Source organism: Setaria viridis, chromosome 5 (genome assembly GCF_005286985.2).
Source record: "Setaria viridis chromosome 5, Setaria_viridis_v4.0, whole genome shotgun sequence".
In the NCBI taxonomy this organism is placed as follows: domain Eukaryota; kingdom Viridiplantae; phylum Streptophyta; class Magnoliopsida; order Poales; family Poaceae; genus Setaria; species Setaria viridis.
The window spans coordinates 37,533,249-37,549,752 of record NC_048267.2 but is presented as its reverse complement, the minus strand read 5'-3'; the positions used below and the strand labels follow the sequence as shown (position 1 = coordinate 37,549,752).

The following is a 16,504-nucleotide window of genomic DNA, read 5'->3' as shown; positions in this document are numbered from 1 at the left end:
CCACAAAACTTTTGTAGAGTGTTCCCAAAACGTGAGTGCATAAACTTGGCCTCTTGATGCCAAATTTTCACGAAAAGGTGTAACATAAACGAGTGCACAGAGAGTTTAGAATCCCATACACTTCAACAAACAGGCCATTCATCAGGATCTGATAGACTGGGTAGATATAGTGAGAAATGGCTATTTCCTTGTTATACATGGGAAACTAATTTAGTATGAAAAAGAATAACCACAGGAATATCCAAAGAATGAAAACCCAACAGTGGGTGATTTCCTCAAAGAAAAACATCTTGCCTGATGGCGCCCTAAATGGCACTATGACGGCTTATCAAGGGAAGGATTAAGGGTTGACTACAAGGAATCCTCCAGGGATCCACGAAGGGCACATCCTTCAAAATTGGGTTTATAACAGATTCATCTTCCTTGTCCATAACTATTTTCCAGCACTGGTACAGGAGGTCCATATATTCTAAAACATCGATCACTAAATGAGCCCACTAGCCGTGAAACTACTTCCTTGAAGAACATTGATGCAACCTGAGACAAGATTCAGATTGTAAGAGAAACAGCAGCCATATGACAAGTTAATAGATGTTGAATATAATTAGAAGCTCATTTTACCTGACGATACAATGGTGATTGAAACTTAAAATCAACTAAGAAGTAGAGATCACAGGTCCCAGGAACAGGACCAGGCTTAAATTCCCAAACGTTTATCAAATGATCAAAAAGTCCGCTTTCAGATGCTGTCGTCTGCACGCAGGTGATGCCAGTCAGAAGTGTAAAACAACACAATGCAATTTTCTCAAGCATAGGCAAAATGGTGGACACAAGATAGATATAACACAAGAAGAAACTACCATATCAGTTTCTTTCAAAAAGGAAAAAAGCCACTATGATATTGAACACAACACAGAACCACAAGATGGAAAATAAATGCACTCAGAAGTCAGAAGATGCTAAAGGTAAAATCAATTCATAATTCTAGAGACCTAGAACAATATTTTGTGTGGCACAATCAGACACACATCAATCATCTAAAGTTGATACCATAGAACATCTTAGTTGCATAGAATAAGTTAGTTCCATCATAAAAATTGCAGTTTACTTACAAGCCAAGCTATTCAACAGAAAGCACAACTATAGATAGACGATTGATAATCTGATACACATCTGAAGGCACTTGTTTTCTAATAGTTTTGTAGATGTAGCTTTTAAATTCATAGCCAAAGCCAAACAATTTTTTTGTCTCCGTGATTTTACAAACCATGAACGCTTAATCTAGAAGACACCCACAAATTAATCTCTGTAAATTTTAACCTACTGTACCTAAGAAATGAACAGATTGACATTCCTAGCAACAATTGCCTAATGCCAAATGGGCACCTATTGCTAAATCAGCTAAGGTAACATTTTTTAGATCTGACCATCACTTGGCTAAACAAGAGCATAGATCTTTTCCAGTGGCAGGAAATAATTAATTATCAAGTAACGGTATGGCCAATTAAGTATAATTATTGATTATTGGAAATTTTAATGGAAATTTTAATTCCCACAAAGGATATTCAGGGTATAAGGCTAGCCAACAATTATATCCATTCACTTGCAACGCTGTCAAATAGTAAGCACAAAATATGCCCCAAATTTAGCTAAGAGTTCTTTGAATTGAAAGACAAATGCTCTTTAAATGGAAGAAATGGACATAATCAATGCAAAAAAGTATCTGTACTACATCTTTTACAGAAACATATAAGTGACTTTAGAATCAGTTTCATACGCAATTATGCCAGCCAAACAAGAAACCTGGCTAGAAGTACAAGTATCAGTTAAGCAAGAAAGAAGTCATCTATGAAAGGTAACGCCTATAATAAATACTTCATTCGAAGACATATCCATTTGTGGCTGAACGCTACAAACAAACAACCAAATCCTGCTAGTAATATCGTGGATAGCAAAATTATGCTAGTGGCTTTACAAAAGCACGGCAAGCAATTAGCTAACAGACAGGTCAATTGTCCTGTCCTGTGTATGATGAACCTTGAAATAGGCTGTTTCAACAGTTAGTTACGGTCCTTATACCAGATGATATTGTCTTCGTACCACTAAGTTATAAGCTACGCACGTGACGGCAATCCTCACCTTGATAAACTTGGGCTTCTCCATCTCCACATGAGACACATAGCTTTCGACAAGGAACTTGAATCCAATCTCGAGTTCAGCATCAAATGAGCCGTCATCGTTCCGCCTAATAATCCTGGACCGCTGGCACCACGGCACAAAGTCCTCGTAGAGGTCCACCGCCGCGACAACCGCAAACATCTGCTCCGGCGAGTACCTAAGTTCACCAAAGCAATCACGACAACACCACAATCACCAATGTTTTCCATGTTACAAATCAATTTCCAGAACAACTAGCTCGGTTGACCACATACCCCATCACGCGCCTCTCCTCGTAGACCTTGGAGAGCACGTTCCCCTCCTCCCCGTCGCCGCACCCGAGGAAGCACCTTGTCTGCGTGCGCGACCATCGCCCCGCGCCCATCGCGCCGGCCCGCGGATCGGCCCACCGGCCGCCGCGCCCGAGCACGCGCCCGCCGCCGCCGAGCGCGGAAAGCGTGCTCGCGCACCTGGCATTGGCGAGCGCCTCCCCCGTGCCGGCGGTGGACTCGACCTCCCCGCCGCACCTCCGCAGGAGGGACGACGCCAGGCCCCTCCTCCGCAGCACCGACCTCGCGCACGGCAACATATCGGAGGCGCTCCCCCGAGCGTGATCCGGCCCGCGCGCGGGAAAGGGGGAACCCTAGATTCGGGGAGCCGCGGCGAGGGGCGTCGCCGGAGAACGCGCCCTGGAGGGAGGGCCGGAGGAGAGTGAGGAAGGATTGATTGGAGAGGCGTGGGGAAACGGAGAGCTTTGGTTGCGGGAGGAGGCCGGATTTGGGGGCTGGGGGTGGACGGGCGGTATGGGACGGAACGCGCGAGGACAGCGGGCGCGCGAGCCGCGAGGCGAGGGGGATGCGCGTGGTGGCCTGGTGGGCCGGTGGGTTTGGTGGGGTGCCTACGATATAGCGCGGAGCCGGCCGGAGGAAGGAGGACCTGACGAGTCGCCGCTGGCTCGCCGGCCGTTCAGGCTGTGCCGTTGCGCTACGCGGCTACGCCTATACGCGTGGTGTTATCACGGGATTGGCTACGCGCGGCACGAGGATGCGACACGTCTGATTGCCGAATTTGACCTTTTACTCGCGCTTGAATTGTTTTTCTGGAAGCTGTTTGATGGCAGCTTCCTTCTAGGTGTATGCTGAGATTATTATTTTTTTTTGATCACGTGTATGCTGAGATTGTTGTTTTAACTCCAAAGTTTGAGATGCTGGGTGCGGATGCCGCGCACCATACGTGTATGCTGAGATTGGGGGCACAGGTCGGGAGAAAATAAAAAGGAGCCGCCGGGAACACATAGGAGCTCGAGTATCCAATTTCTATACGGTAGATAGAATCATAGAACAATGGGCACGGCATCAAACTTTACGGGAAAAATGCACAAGAAACGGTATAAGATAGCGGCTTTTGCGAGATAGGTAATGTTTTTTTCCCTACCTTGTGCAACACAAAGGTTCTTGTTTACTCGCTTTCTATGAAAATAGGGAAAACCTTTATCAAGAAAACACACACAAAGATTCTTGCATTCCAATTAGTTTGGTTATTTTGTCTAGTGAGCAAGCTTCCTCGGACAGACTTTTGCACCATGTACTGCTTTTACCCACACCAACATTACGCGTATCCTCAAATAAAATAATAAAGCAACAACTATTGTGTCCTACTAACCAGCGGTACATGCAAGTAGCTGCTAGCACTTACGGCTGTTCTTTGATTGGAGCACACTTATGCCATGTTTAGTTTCCCAAAATCCCAACTTTAGCACTATGCAAAAAGAAGATTCCCATCACATCAAACTTGCGGTACATGCATGGAGTACTGAATGTAGACGAAATCAAAAACTAATTGCACAGTTTTGTTGTACTTTGCGAGACGAATCTTTTGAGCCTAATTAGTCAATATTTGGACAATAATTCACAAATACAAACAAAACGCTACAGTGTTGCTATAGTAATTTTGGTTGACCAAAGTTGGGCAACTAAACAAGACATTACATCGATGCCTGTGCTTTCCTTGCCCAGGCTGGAAAGCAAAATTGGCTCGCCTAGCTCAGCAAGCTTTTTCTTGCTCAGACAAGCAAGCTTGTCCAACAAAGCAACTTTCTAGAGCAGATATCAAATGCATATCCTTGCCCAACAATTCTTAGCTTATCAGCCACCAAACAATATTTTTCTCTGACAACAAATTCGTTGTTTCAGCTTTTCAGCCGGCTTATAAATCCAGCCGAACAGGCCCATATCAGGCTAGGCGCTAGGCTGGGCAAAGGATCCAAATGTGAGTCTCACAAGCCAAACTTATGTACTCAATCATTTCCTTTTACGATGGACTAATGTAATCAACATTAATGTACATTTCTTGTCTCAAACATTCAGAAGAGCATTACGGAAAATACAAGACTTAAGGACAGTTTGAATAGATCAAAAATATGAAATTTCAGCTGGGAGGAGGGTATTCGGGAAACCATCTTGAATATATGCACCAAAAGGACAAATTGGAAAGAAATTATACAGAGGGCATACTAGAAAAAACAAGGGCAGAATGAACTGTGGGCCTAAAAGCCAGTTGGACCAGCCCGCATACTCCAGCATTACTACTACCTGATGCATGACTACTACAGCCCAAAGCCCATTGTTTACTCACCGCCTCTTTCGTCTCCTCCCTTCCTCTCGACAAAGCATCCCCACCGACCTGCAAGCCGTGCTCCCGCCCCCATCACTCGAACTCACCCAACCGGGCAAAAGCTAATCCTCGTGAGGAAACCGATCATCGGGACACCACCGACCCCGCGGCGATGTCGGAGGAGGCGAAGTACCTGGAGACGGCGCGGGCCGACCGCTTCATGTGGCTCATGAAGTGCCCCACTGTCGTCTCCCGCGCCTGGCAGGAGGCCGCCGCCGCCGCCGCGGCGCTCGGCCCCGACGCCGGCGGTGCCGACCCTAACCCTGACGTCGCTAAGGTCATCCTCTCCCTCGATCCCCTCCGCGACGACGATACGCCTAGCCAGGCAAGTGCCTCCTGCTAGCTCCCCTCATCACATTGCCTCGCTGTGTGCTGTTGTTCCGTGCAATGCGTTTCGATCGATTCGTTCTCGATCTCTACGTCAGCGTAGACCGAACTATGGGAACGAATGGGATTGGTGGATCTAACACGCTGCCAAGTTATTGCAATAGTATTCGTGGAGGTGCAGTGGACTGATGTTGAAGTAGGTTCTGAGGGCTAGATGATAAGAGTTATCAGTCCCCAGAGATGATTTTTTAATTGAACATGTTGTTTTCTTTGATTTTTAATCGATCGGACAGCTTTTATTTCTGTCTCGTAACAATTGGAACTCTATAGGAGTGTCTTTGGATAGTTGGATATGTGTCATCATATTCATGTAGAAGTCGATGAGCAATTTCTGTGCCTACAGTCAGGCGGGACAGAAAGAAAGTTGGGAGTCATGCAGTTCGTGTTTAGTGTAGAGACTAGAGAGATAGAAGAAATGTCTACCCTGTGGTTCAGGAATGTGCCCCAGTTATTCCAGTCACTTTAAGATAGCTTTGCTCAATGAAAATTGTTTTAGACCATTCTTTTTGTATGCTATATCTAGCACTTATGGTACTTATGCTTCTTACGTTGTGTTAATGACACAATAGATCAAGATGGAGATGACTCAAGCAAGCAGTGGCAATACACCGAAGAGTTACTCTCTGAATATTCAGTGATTTTGTGCCAATGTGCATTTTTTCTGAGTCTAACCAAGGTTGGAGCCAGGCATATTTAATTAACTTTCATTGTCATGTTTCCATGTATCTATTTATCTCTACTTGCGCAAATTTTCATAAAGACAACGTTGCAAACGCTAATTGTTGCAAGTTGTTTTCTAGGCTCTAGCAAACTGATGCTTGGTTACTGAACCTTCAAACTATTTTAACATTGAACAGCATCTTTACGACCTTGATGCTCTGTAGAATGATACAAGTATATATATGTCTTACTAGTTTAAAACATTTTGTATTATAAAGTAAAGCTTAAACATATGCTTTAGAAACCTTTTATTGTGGAAAATAGTGCTTGTTTTTGGAGGGGGTATAGCATTAACTAATTGGGTTCAATAGTTAGAAGCATGCTAGGCAATTTCACCAAATGGCTTCCACTATTAGGAAAGCTTGTCAGTTCTGATTGATTGTAGAATGGTTTGCAGTCCATTTGAATGCCAAATAAGTTGCCTGGGTTTTTGTGATATCTATCGCATTCTGAGACTAGTCAAATCTACTTACAAAGAAACAAGGACATGGTTGCAGAGGATGCATCTATTAATATGTGTGGGCTATGCTGCCATGTTGACCAATCGGGTCATACAGTTTTGGGTGCATTCCTCGGTGGATCCATCTGTATATTTGTGTATGTGACTATGTCTAAACTTAATTCTAGTAAGCGCCCAATTGACGGATGATTCCCAATATGAGTAACTTAATTTGTGTTCTTTTTCCTTGAATACACTCAATTTGTGTCTCATTGTGTACTCCTGACTTTGCACACGAAATTTCATACTACCTAGAAGCCATTTCACTTAACAGAGGAAATTATGTCCTGTACACCCCATCAGATAGGTCTTTGTGTAAAGCTAACATACTAAGCTTTGGTTGTTGCATGACCATGCTATAGGTAAGGTAACCCATATGTCTCGATGAGGTCTCTTAATTATATTATATAGGCTTTAGCTTGATCATGTATGTAAATGACAACATGTTAAAGAAAGTGACCAGTGTTTCGTAATACTGTTTTACACTTATATTTTTCCTCCAAAACTACATCTTACTTGCACCATATTTATCTTCTGCCTTTAAAATTTCTTTGTGTAATACCTCACATGATATGCGCTGTGCTCTATTGATACTCCCAGAACTCTGTTTTAGTGTTCATATTTGTCAATATTTTAATTACAAGCTATGTACTTAGTTTGTTTCCTGTACCACACAATTTAACCTCTAATTTCTTTACATGGAAACTTGCTTGCGAAGGGAAAGTTGAAAACAAATTTGACATGAAACTGCACAGGGGAAATCTTATGGACTATGGAAGGTTATGCCGTGAGAGGACCAATATGTCCATGGTCAAAATAAGAAGAACGGAGGTAACCTTTAGTAATGATTCTTTTTACCTGTTAGCGTTCTGTTTCTGAAGTGTTTCTATTAGTTTGACCCTTTTCTCTGTGACATGTTGTAGTTAATTCTAGATGACAATGGAAAAGGCATGAGACCTATGACTGGCAACCAGCTGGTACATCCTGGCCAAAAGGTGTTATTTGTAACGTATCTAAGGTTACTCCTCTACTGTTCACTGCTACGTTAGCTGGGACCTGGGTTGCATTGGCTGTTTAAATATTGGGATGCTGTTTTCTGAAATCGGGTTTCTGTTTTGTTCCTTTGCGTACAAACTCTGTGGAAAACGTTTCCAGAGTTTGGAAAGTGTTTGTGCAAAATTCTTTGAGTAAAATTTTATTTCCAAACATTTCATCAGGTTGCCCTATATGACCATGCAAATGATAAAGAGACTAATGTAGTATTTGTGTTTGTCAGGACAAGAAGAAGCCACCGGTAACAAAACCAATTAACATGAAAAGAACACGAATGGATCGTGGGCAACTGGAAAACAAACTATTCAACCTTTTCGAGAGGTAGCCAGATTGGTCACTAAAGCAGCTAATGCAAAAAACTAACCAGCCTGAGATATTTTTTTCTCTTCTTTTCCAGATTCTGGTCAAGATATGAAATAGGGCTTCCCATCACAGTGTACTGCATTTCTGATATCAAAGTCATGCTTTTACCAATTGCCTGTGCTTGATTTCTCCGCAGCAATTCCTGAAGGAGATACTGAACACGCTCTATGTCTACAACAAGTGAGGGCTAATCAAGGGATGCATGATGGCACGAGCTCAAGCCTGAATACAAGAAGAGTACAGGAGACAGCCCCACTAATTGAAGCTTGTGCATCATTTACAACTTAGAACCTCTTTCCTGATGTGTTGAATATGACTTACCGATTCTGTCATGGGAGCTCTCAGCTGTTTGTTGTTGCGTATAAGTAGATCTGCTTTGTCTCATTGGTCGTCACTTACACTAGTTGGTACTTGTGGGCCGATAATCTTTCATACCACTGGCAGTTGTACGTGTCAATGAACCGGAGTGTGGCAAACTTGTAGTATTTCACATTTTCAATATATGGGAACAAGGATCGAGATCCGCAATTATATACATATAGGCCTATTCTTTTTTGCAAGTCTCTTAACATATGACGATCTTCGTGATTAGGGAAATAAGCTCATTGTTCCAAACTTTGAGTTTGACATTTATAAGTGTTTATTGATTGAATTCATGTCTAATAAAACTATAAACATATCGAAATAAAATTACATAAAATGTTTTAGATTTATTCATGTTTTCAAAACAACGTACTCACGATTTAAAATAATTACAAGTTACAAGGAAGAAAGGTAAGAGAAGGTTTTGATAATGGGATCTCGGGTAACCGTCCCAAATTATAGGTCGTTTTGACTTGTCTAGATCATATATATTATTATGCATCTAGACATAAGTTATATCTAGGTGCATAACAAAATTTATTAATCTATAAAAAGCCAAAACGATCTATAATTTGGAACGGAGGGAGTAATAACATGGCTTTCGATAAAGTTCCATTTTAAATCTTTCTCACGGTTGGTTATGCAAAACAAGAAGGATTAACACAATTAAGAGGAACCAATTGGTCTCATTCAACTTATTGTGTGTCGCTAAACCACGAAAAGTATGCAAAGAGATCCGTGAAGAAGTGCTACTAAAAGTTTATTGGATTTCAAAAACAACAAAAAGAAGTTTTCAAAGAAAAAAGTTAATGAGATACTCGGTAGAAATGAGCTAAGCCATTGAAGCAAGTCAAAACTTGTATGGTTGTAGCTGTCTAGATCATACTCCCTCCTCTTACATTACTATTCATTTTGATTTTTTTAATAAATAGATTTTGTTATGCATGTAGTTAATAAAAAGATTTTGCTATGCATGTAGATATATATTTGGATATGTGCAAAAGCAATGTATGTCGGAAAGCTAAAACGGAGGGAGTAGATGGGTAGCAACCGGCGACCGGACGAGACGGCATCTAACGGTGTGTTGCTGGTCCGTATAAGGCGGACATAAGGCGATCTGCTTCCCTTCGCTGACTAACTCGAACTCACCGACCTATATCATTCCCGCCGTCCCGCGCTGGCGGTGGCCCGGCGCACCTCCGTGTTCGCCGTGACCTCGCGTTCCTCCGGCTGCGTCCAACCTCACCGGCGGTGAGTACCCACCGCATCCCCTCCCCCTGCTCCTCCACGTTCCCCCGTGACCCTGATTTCGGCGAGCAGGGGTCCTCCCTCCCGGCGGCCCGCAGCCCCCTAGCACGATCGTCGCCAGGTCGGTGGTCCTCCGCGCTTGTGCTCCTGCCGGCGCTCCGAAGATTCGTCCTCCTTCCCCGCCAGCGCCCGAGCTCCTCCTACCTCCCGTCGGCTCCCCGCCCTCGCTAGAGTCGTCCGAGCTCCACGAAGGTGAGTCGCCCGCCCTTCGCTCCACCGCCCACCCCAACAGCCCAACCCTATTTCCGCCTCCCTCCCTAACCTTATAGTTGTTCTTTTCCCCATTCTCGCTCGTACTTGCCCTGTTGTTGGATCTTGCCTCCAATCTGGTGATTTTCTTTTTAATTTGGCTATCTAACCCGGATCGTGATTAAGGAACTGGAAAACATTTGTGTTCCTATGATTGAGTTTCAGCGCATAGACACGGATCTTAAATCTTGAACTACAAATCTTGAAAATGTAGTTGCCTACATTGACATGAAATTCATCCGAATCTTATGCTAGCACATGAATATCATGTTTCTGCAGTAGTTGAGTGATCATTGCACGCAGACTCTAGCAGGGAACAACCACTATGAACCAGTAGCAGCTGAATGTTTTCTTTTCCCCTGAAATGAAAGTGCTCTTCTTTTACAAAGAACCATCAGTAGCTGCTATGGTGAAATGGCTTACCCTGTCCTAATTATATTAGTTGGGTGAGGCAGATACAGATAAAATCTTAAGGCTTAAATGAGCATTCCTGGTTAAGGTTAACACTGACAGAGGCATGGGAAAAAAATGCATTTCCATGATTATAGATCCTTGTACTCTCAATGCTCATGTGCATGCAGTTAGCAACCATTGTCTAGGTAGAAGCTACTAGGGTTTAGCCTTTAGCAACCATTTAGTTGATGCTGTTTGGATATCTTGTCTTCCGGTGGATCACCACTTCACCTGGTGCCTTGCGCAGAGCCGCAGAGAGGGAACTTAGCAGCACAATTATCTGTTTTATATTTTACTACTCCAGTGTAACTACCTCTACCTTGCCAACAAGTTTCATGGCCCATTTGGCCATTTCACTGTCATAAATATGCAATATGAAGTTATGAACTCTTACTTGCTGTAGTTTATCATGATTATTCTGGAGGTTCGTTGTAGCTACGGTTTTGCAGGTTCTTCGTGTCTGTATCCTGTAACCCTTCATGTTTTCTGTATGTTCGCTTGTTGTCACACTATTAAGTAATATAAACAGTTTTGTGAGCCCCTTTTGTAAGGTTGCAAGTAACATTTCAATTGACAACATTGAAATGTGGAAGACAGTTTTGTGCGTCAGAAAATAAGTATATGAATTTGGCATTGCCTCATTAGAGTGCTGTGCCAGTGCCAAGTCATACCTAATTATTGTTGGTTTCACTTGGTAACAGTCGATTTGTAGCTAAATATCAACTAGTAAGGAGAGGGAATTGATATCCGAGCATATCAATCAAATTTGATTTAGGACAGGTGGATGCAGCTGTGTTGATTTCATGGCTGAATTGGACTGACAAGTTTGTTAGCTTGATATAGTTTGTCTGAACAAATAGTGACGTTGTTGTCGTAGGTTGATTAACAGACATGGACATTTGATCAGGTAGTCGTGGAAGAACTTTGGGTCAAGGAATCATTACATTTGGTGAACCTGTGCAGCTGAAGCTTCTCCTGAAATTATTGGATTGCAACAGTCAAGCAACCAGAAACTGCAACATCAATCCATTCCTAGTTCAACAAGATGGATGTATGTAATTTATTTTTATTCAACATAATTTTACAAATGGTGACAAGATATTGCAGGAACTCTAACCACGTATTGCGTCCTTTGATTTGGTATGCGTTATTGTTCATCCAGTTTTGAATTATTTCCGAGCTAGCCTATGCCACAGGGGATCAAGCTCTCACATATTCACAGAAAATCTTAACAATTCTTTTATATAATTTTCTTGAGTAACATACAGTAGGTAGGTGCTTTGTTCAGTTGCCATTATCTCTTCCCTAGTATGCATTTTTTGTAATATGTGGACGATTTTGTTTACTGTTGAATCAGTCCTAATAATTGGCTATTTTTGCACACTGACCTTCCTTTGGTTTAGTCTAAGATACGGCATGATTTAGCTTGCCTATGCATCTTTATATATTTGTTGTTTCTAAGATAATTTGTTTCTCCTTGTTTCTTGAAGGAGGAGAGTAAAATACAACAGAGAATTCTCAAAAGAGTATCTGATGGTAGTGGTAAGTACAACAAGTTTAAACGCTCATTATAGTATGGGTTGCACACTAACAAATTAACACAATGTTAAAAACTTTATTCAGGATCTCTTATCGGAGTTCTCATTGCTGCTTCAGCTTTGTAAGTATTTGTTCAGGACCCAAAATAGTTTTTTGTTCTATTACTAATTGTGAAGCTGAGTAAAATTTCATTTCTAATTGTTTACCTTTTATTTTATCTGTGAGAAGGATTGGACTCGGTGGAATGTCTGCACATATGGTTTTCTGGGATGTGTTCGTATATAGTGTGCTATACCTCAAATGGATTGTTGTTTCACTGGTACTGGCCATATAGAAAGATTGAGCAGAACATATACATATATTGGATTTGATGGATTACCATTTCACTTACTGCTAGTACATCATGTGATTTTATTACTATGGGTTGCTTTTATTATCATGGATGCTATTTCATCGGTACTAGCCATATGGATTTCAAATTTAGTTTGCTAGTTTTATATATACTAGCAAAATGAAAAACATAATCAAAAGAGGTATCAACAGGAATGCCTACTCCTATTTTCCTATATTTCAATACTCTTGCCCTTCATTAACTATGGAAAGAATGTATAATCTTTTAGCATCGGCCTTTGGACATTCACACAAAGGAGGTTGGCAAACAATGGTTTAGCAGCAGCCCTGTTATTGCCATCTGCCCCAGTATTGCAGATGTCTCATTTCGGTAGAGCGAGGAGATTCGCACTCTGGTTTTTGGCTTTATCATTACATACCATAAATGCCCTACTGTATGTATCAAATATGGAAAAAGATCAGTGGTGCTTGTTAATGAAGAGAACAGGTTTGGGGATCACACTGATTTTTTGCTTTGGGCTTGTAATGCTACTACATCAAAGTTTTCCTATCACAAAGGTACGCTATCTAATTAACCTGAAATATATGGTTTCGTTTTTTTTCAATGGTACAGTAAAACAAGTTGGTTTAATGTGCAGGATGTTTGTATTTGTGGTGGCATTTTCGGTTTCCTTTATGTGGTAGCTGCAACAGTAACACTATACAATTTTCCCACTTGGTCTGACATTGTGCTGGGGCTGATTCATACTCTTATCACTCTCTTTATGAGCATTTTACGCTTCAGCTGCCAGGTTTGTTAACTTCCATATGGCTTTATTTCATTGTAATCTATTAGTTACAACCATGGAGTGACTTGAATTTGGTGGAGCAGGCAGGCTTTCTAAAGTTTGAGAAATTCCCCTTGCTGGTTGCTGTTCTGGGATCTATTGGTGGTTGTCTACTACCATTAGCTCCACTGCCCAAATTATCTGAAATTTCTGCATATAAGGTATTAAGAACAAATGAATTGTTATATTAAAGGGTGATTTCCGAGCACAGTAGTAAATTTAATCTTCATTGTTCAGGTTGCTACTCTCATCGGTGGACTATCCAGATTGCTCGATGTAGTATTCATAATGGGTTTAGTATCACGGGATAAGGTCAACCATTTTTTGGTTAGATTACAAGAGTTCCTTATTTGAGATTTCTCCATTATGTAAGCCATCTATACCCATACCCTCTCTTCTATCTTGTTCCCAAAGCTTTCAATTTGATGTTGAACCCCTATCATATATATTGCTGCAGCAAATACGAAAAACTGATCCAGCAATGATCTGAGCATCTACCTTTTTGTACTCCCTTAGCTTAATCTGTTGCAACCTGATTCTCATGTTGACAAAAGGAGGATTGCATGTAAAATTACTGATGCTTCACTGAATTAGGTAGATTGGGTAGCAACCAGGAAAAAAATTGTTATGTCTGTACAATGCCAAATACCTAGCATTCTTTTTGAGTTTAAAAAAGGGCTGTTTCAGGTTGTTTGGTGCTAATGGTCTGAGAGATGATAAGGAATTAAGAGTTTGCATGTGGATTTGACATGGTGGTTTAGAGATGGTGTGAAGGAGGAGCTTGAATCGCCCTGGAAGGACTGTGTGGACAAAGGTGATTGTTTCATAAATGTTGTTTTTCCATATTCTACTACCAAAACATTGGTATTGCCCTAACTGGCATTTTTTTGTGCTGAAACCATCATCTAATTGTAGCAGTTAATATCGCATCTATCTTCACATGCTCCCTTAGATCAACCAATCTGTTGCAACCTAGTTCTCATATCAGCAAAGAAGGATACCTTATAAAGTTAGCTTATACAATGCAACATATATTCATTCAATACTGGTCCTTGTTTAGTCAGATCTAAATACACTGTTATTTACAACCATATCATTAATGGATATATACCAGGCCAACTTTGGCCTTATATGCCAAATAAAGAAAGAGAAGTGGATCACCTCTTGAAACAGATCCTAGCAGCCCTTCCTATAACCAAAGGCAGTTGTTGTCTAGCACGTAGGTTATAGATCCAACCAAATTATGAACAATACACCAGCATCAACATAATTTTTAATAGGACGCAGGAAATGATTGATGCTTTACGAAATAGCTAGACCGGGTAGTATCTAACATAACCAAAAAAACTCTGTACGGCATAAGGCCAAATACCTGGCATTTTTCTTGAGTTAAACAAATCTTTGGAGCTAGCAATTGGGCATTTAGTAAGCAGAAAACCTGAAAGTAACCGAACTATGATCATTTTACTCTAATGGTATCGGACTTGTTCAGTTTTTGACTTTTTGTACTGCATGAATGTGGCCTGAAACTGATGTCTTCTCTCTGCCCACTGCATGACATCTCATGTTGTTTCCTGTTTCAGAGTTTTCTGGTGCCAACGGTCTGAAAGATAATGAGGAAAGAACGGTATATGTTGTGCATAGTTCACTTCTACTGCCAGCGGCTCGGGTCCATGCTTTGGGCATTGGCGTATACTTGCCCTTTTTTAGTCTTGTTATGGTTTGGGTAGATTGACTCATAGTTTTGCAACAACCAAAAGTTAATATGCTGCAGCTGCACGATGCCTGTGCTCCAACATACTCGGTAAGGGACATGTCCCTACACCTACTGTTTGATTACCTTGCGGAAACCATTTAGCAGAGGGGTCCTGCTTCTGAGCTTCTTCCTTTAATAGAGAATAGAGAATTGGGCAGATGAACAGCCCCAGTCATTTGGTTGCCCACGCGGAACTAATTGCCAATTTGCCATGCACCACAGCGGATCTGTATGTTCCCCGCCAGCGGCAGGCGTACTTGGCGATCTGGCACTGTGTTCTCTCGAGCACAAGTACTCATTCACAATCGCGGGGTCGTCGATGCATGGTCGACGTGAGCAGGAAAGAAAACGGAAGAAGGTTGAAGAAGACCATGCAAGTTCAATGTTCCTGAACATCTCTCCCATTTAGCCTATGCCCTATATAAAAGGTCGATTAAACCATAGCCTTGTCATTCTATACTACCATCATCACTGTCCGTGTTCCATCCCTCTGTCGCGCTCGCCATGGAGATCCGTGGCTCCTCTACGATCACCAAACCTATCCGCTCCAACCACGATGCCCTCACACTACCAGACGGTTCGAGTTTTTCCACAGTATATACGCACGTACGAACGACTCGGAAAGTCGGAAGCCACACAAATAATCTACAAATCCCGAAATTGTAAACAAAAACCCTGACTCTAACCTTCCCGGAGTTCGTGGAAATCGATGGAGATACAAGAAGAGGATTCCACTACGATCAAATCACGTTGACCTTGAGGTGAGGAGTTCGACATGTTTCCCACAAGAGATCAATCGAGAAATAAAAAACACTGACCAACTTTATTACAAGGACAAACTCTCATCCGTAAGATATGTTCAATACGAATCTGTGGTAAACTGTCTTCCTATTCACCATTTGTAAGGTCGACTGTATGAATAAAATCTTATATAATGCATATTTTTCGATTAGATTTCCTTTTACCTTTTCGTCATACGGAAAGCCGCGCACTGAGACGGCGGGTGCCCGTCCAGCATAGCCTCGCACCAGTAGAGCGTGAGCATGGGCGACCAGTCCACCGGGTTGTGCGGCACCACCAGGTCCTCGTCCAGCCTCACGCGCACCGCCAGCGCCACGCGCTCCCGCCTCGCGCGCTGGCCCTCCATGCTCTCGTGCAGCTCGTCGGGCATCCCGAACCCGTCGCCAGTGGCGACGAAGCGCACCGTCGCCGCGCTCAGCGCCGGCACGCAGAACCCCGGCAGGTCGGCGCGCGCGAGGGGGACGCCCGCGTACGACACCACGGCGCTGCCGTTGCCGGGCTTGAAGCAGTGCCGCCACGCGTCGCGGTTCCTGGCGCGGAGCGTGACGGCGAAGGTGGGCGGCGCCGCCGCGCGGTGGCCGGGGTCGAGGCCCCGGAAGCTCGACACGGTCGCGGAGACCTCGGGCGGGCGGTAGACTAACCAGCAGACAAAGGGCCCGAGGAGCGCCATGAACACCAGGAACAGCACCAGGTCGAGGTTGGGATGCCTCCGCAGGAAACGTGTCCACCAGTTCTGGTCTGAGACGAGGATGCCGTCCATGGATGCGTTCAGAGATCGATGCTGCACGGCAGTGCACGACGAGTCGACGATGGCCGATCGAGAAGATGATGGTGCGATCGAGGGAGGAAACCGGCAAGCCGACGAGACCCGGCTTTGATGGACACGGCCGTTTACAGTAGAGAGTTAGCTTTGCAAAGATACATCATCATGAGCTCTCCGGTTTATGGAGGATTATACGGACAGGACGACGGGTTGTACTCGTACTAGCTAGTGGTCCGCCGCAG

General features: G+C 43.0%; 2 protein-coding genes and 2 long non-coding RNA genes across 6 annotated transcripts; 2 read left to right on the top strand and 2 right to left on the bottom strand.

The window, feature by feature from the left end:
- Positions 1 to 167: 167 nt before the first annotated feature.
- Positions 168 to 3,041, bottom strand: LOC117855123 (uncharacterized). The gene is made up of 4 exons (XM_034737405.2): positions 2,433 to 3,041; positions 2,140 to 2,335; positions 622 to 753; positions 168 to 537 (listed from the first exon to the last, which is right to left on the bottom strand). The coding sequence occupies exons 1-4, from the start codon at positions 2,744 to 2,746 to the stop codon at positions 415 to 417; spliced, it is 765 nt and encodes a 254-aa protein (XP_034593296.1). The 5' UTR covers positions 2,747 to 3,041; the 3' UTR covers positions 168 to 414.
- A 1,799-nt stretch (positions 3,042 to 4,840) lies between these two features.
- LOC117855127 (uncharacterized) lies at positions 4,841 to 8,383 on the top strand. Of its 2 annotated transcripts, none has more exons than XR_004640457.2 (4): positions 4,841 to 7,267; positions 7,360 to 7,454; positions 7,713 to 7,810; positions 7,887 to 8,383. It is a non-coding gene; the product is annotated as an uncharacterized lncRNA (long non-coding RNA). The 2 variants fall into 2 exon arrangements; XR_004640458.2 differs by having other exon boundaries at positions 4,843 to 7,267; positions 7,989 to 8,383.
- A 787-nt stretch (positions 8,384 to 9,170) lies between these two features.
- Positions 9,171 to 15,211, top strand: LOC117855129 (uncharacterized). 2 transcript variants are annotated; one of them, XR_011898397.1, is made up of 11 exons: positions 9,171 to 9,715; positions 11,133 to 11,276; positions 11,716 to 11,767; positions 11,849 to 11,885; positions 11,993 to 12,297; positions 12,385 to 12,673; positions 12,754 to 12,906; positions 12,987 to 13,103; positions 13,180 to 13,310; positions 13,630 to 13,756; positions 14,526 to 15,211. It is a non-coding gene; the product is annotated as an uncharacterized lncRNA (long non-coding RNA). The 2 variants fall into 2 exon arrangements; XR_011898396.1 differs by having other exon boundaries at positions 11,993 to 12,673.
- A 448-nt stretch (positions 15,212 to 15,659) lies between these two features.
- Positions 15,660 to 16,259, bottom strand: LOC140222904 (NDR1/HIN1-like protein 13). Its single transcript, XM_072294022.1, has one exon. The coding sequence runs from the start codon at positions 16,257 to 16,259 to the stop codon at positions 15,660 to 15,662; it is 600 nt and encodes a 199-aa protein (XP_072150123.1).
- Positions 16,260 to 16,504: the final 245 nt, after the last annotated feature.

Coding starts and splice junctions, on each gene's coding strand:
- LOC117855123 (XM_034737405.2), bottom strand. CDS start 2,746: ATGTTGCCGTGCGCGAGGTCGGTGCTGCGGAGGAGGGGCCTGGCGTCG. Junction 2,336..2,432: donor GAGGAGAGGCGCGTGATGGG/GTATGTGGTCAA, acceptor TGGTGAACTTAG/GTACTCGCCGGAGCAGATGT. Junction 538..621: donor AATCACCATTGTATCGTCAG/GTAAAATGAGCT, acceptor ATCTTGTCTCAG/GTTGCATCAATGTTCTTCAA.
- LOC140222904 (XM_072294022.1), bottom strand. CDS start 16,259: ATGGACGGCATCCTCGTCTCAGACCAGAACTGGTGGACACGTTTCCTG.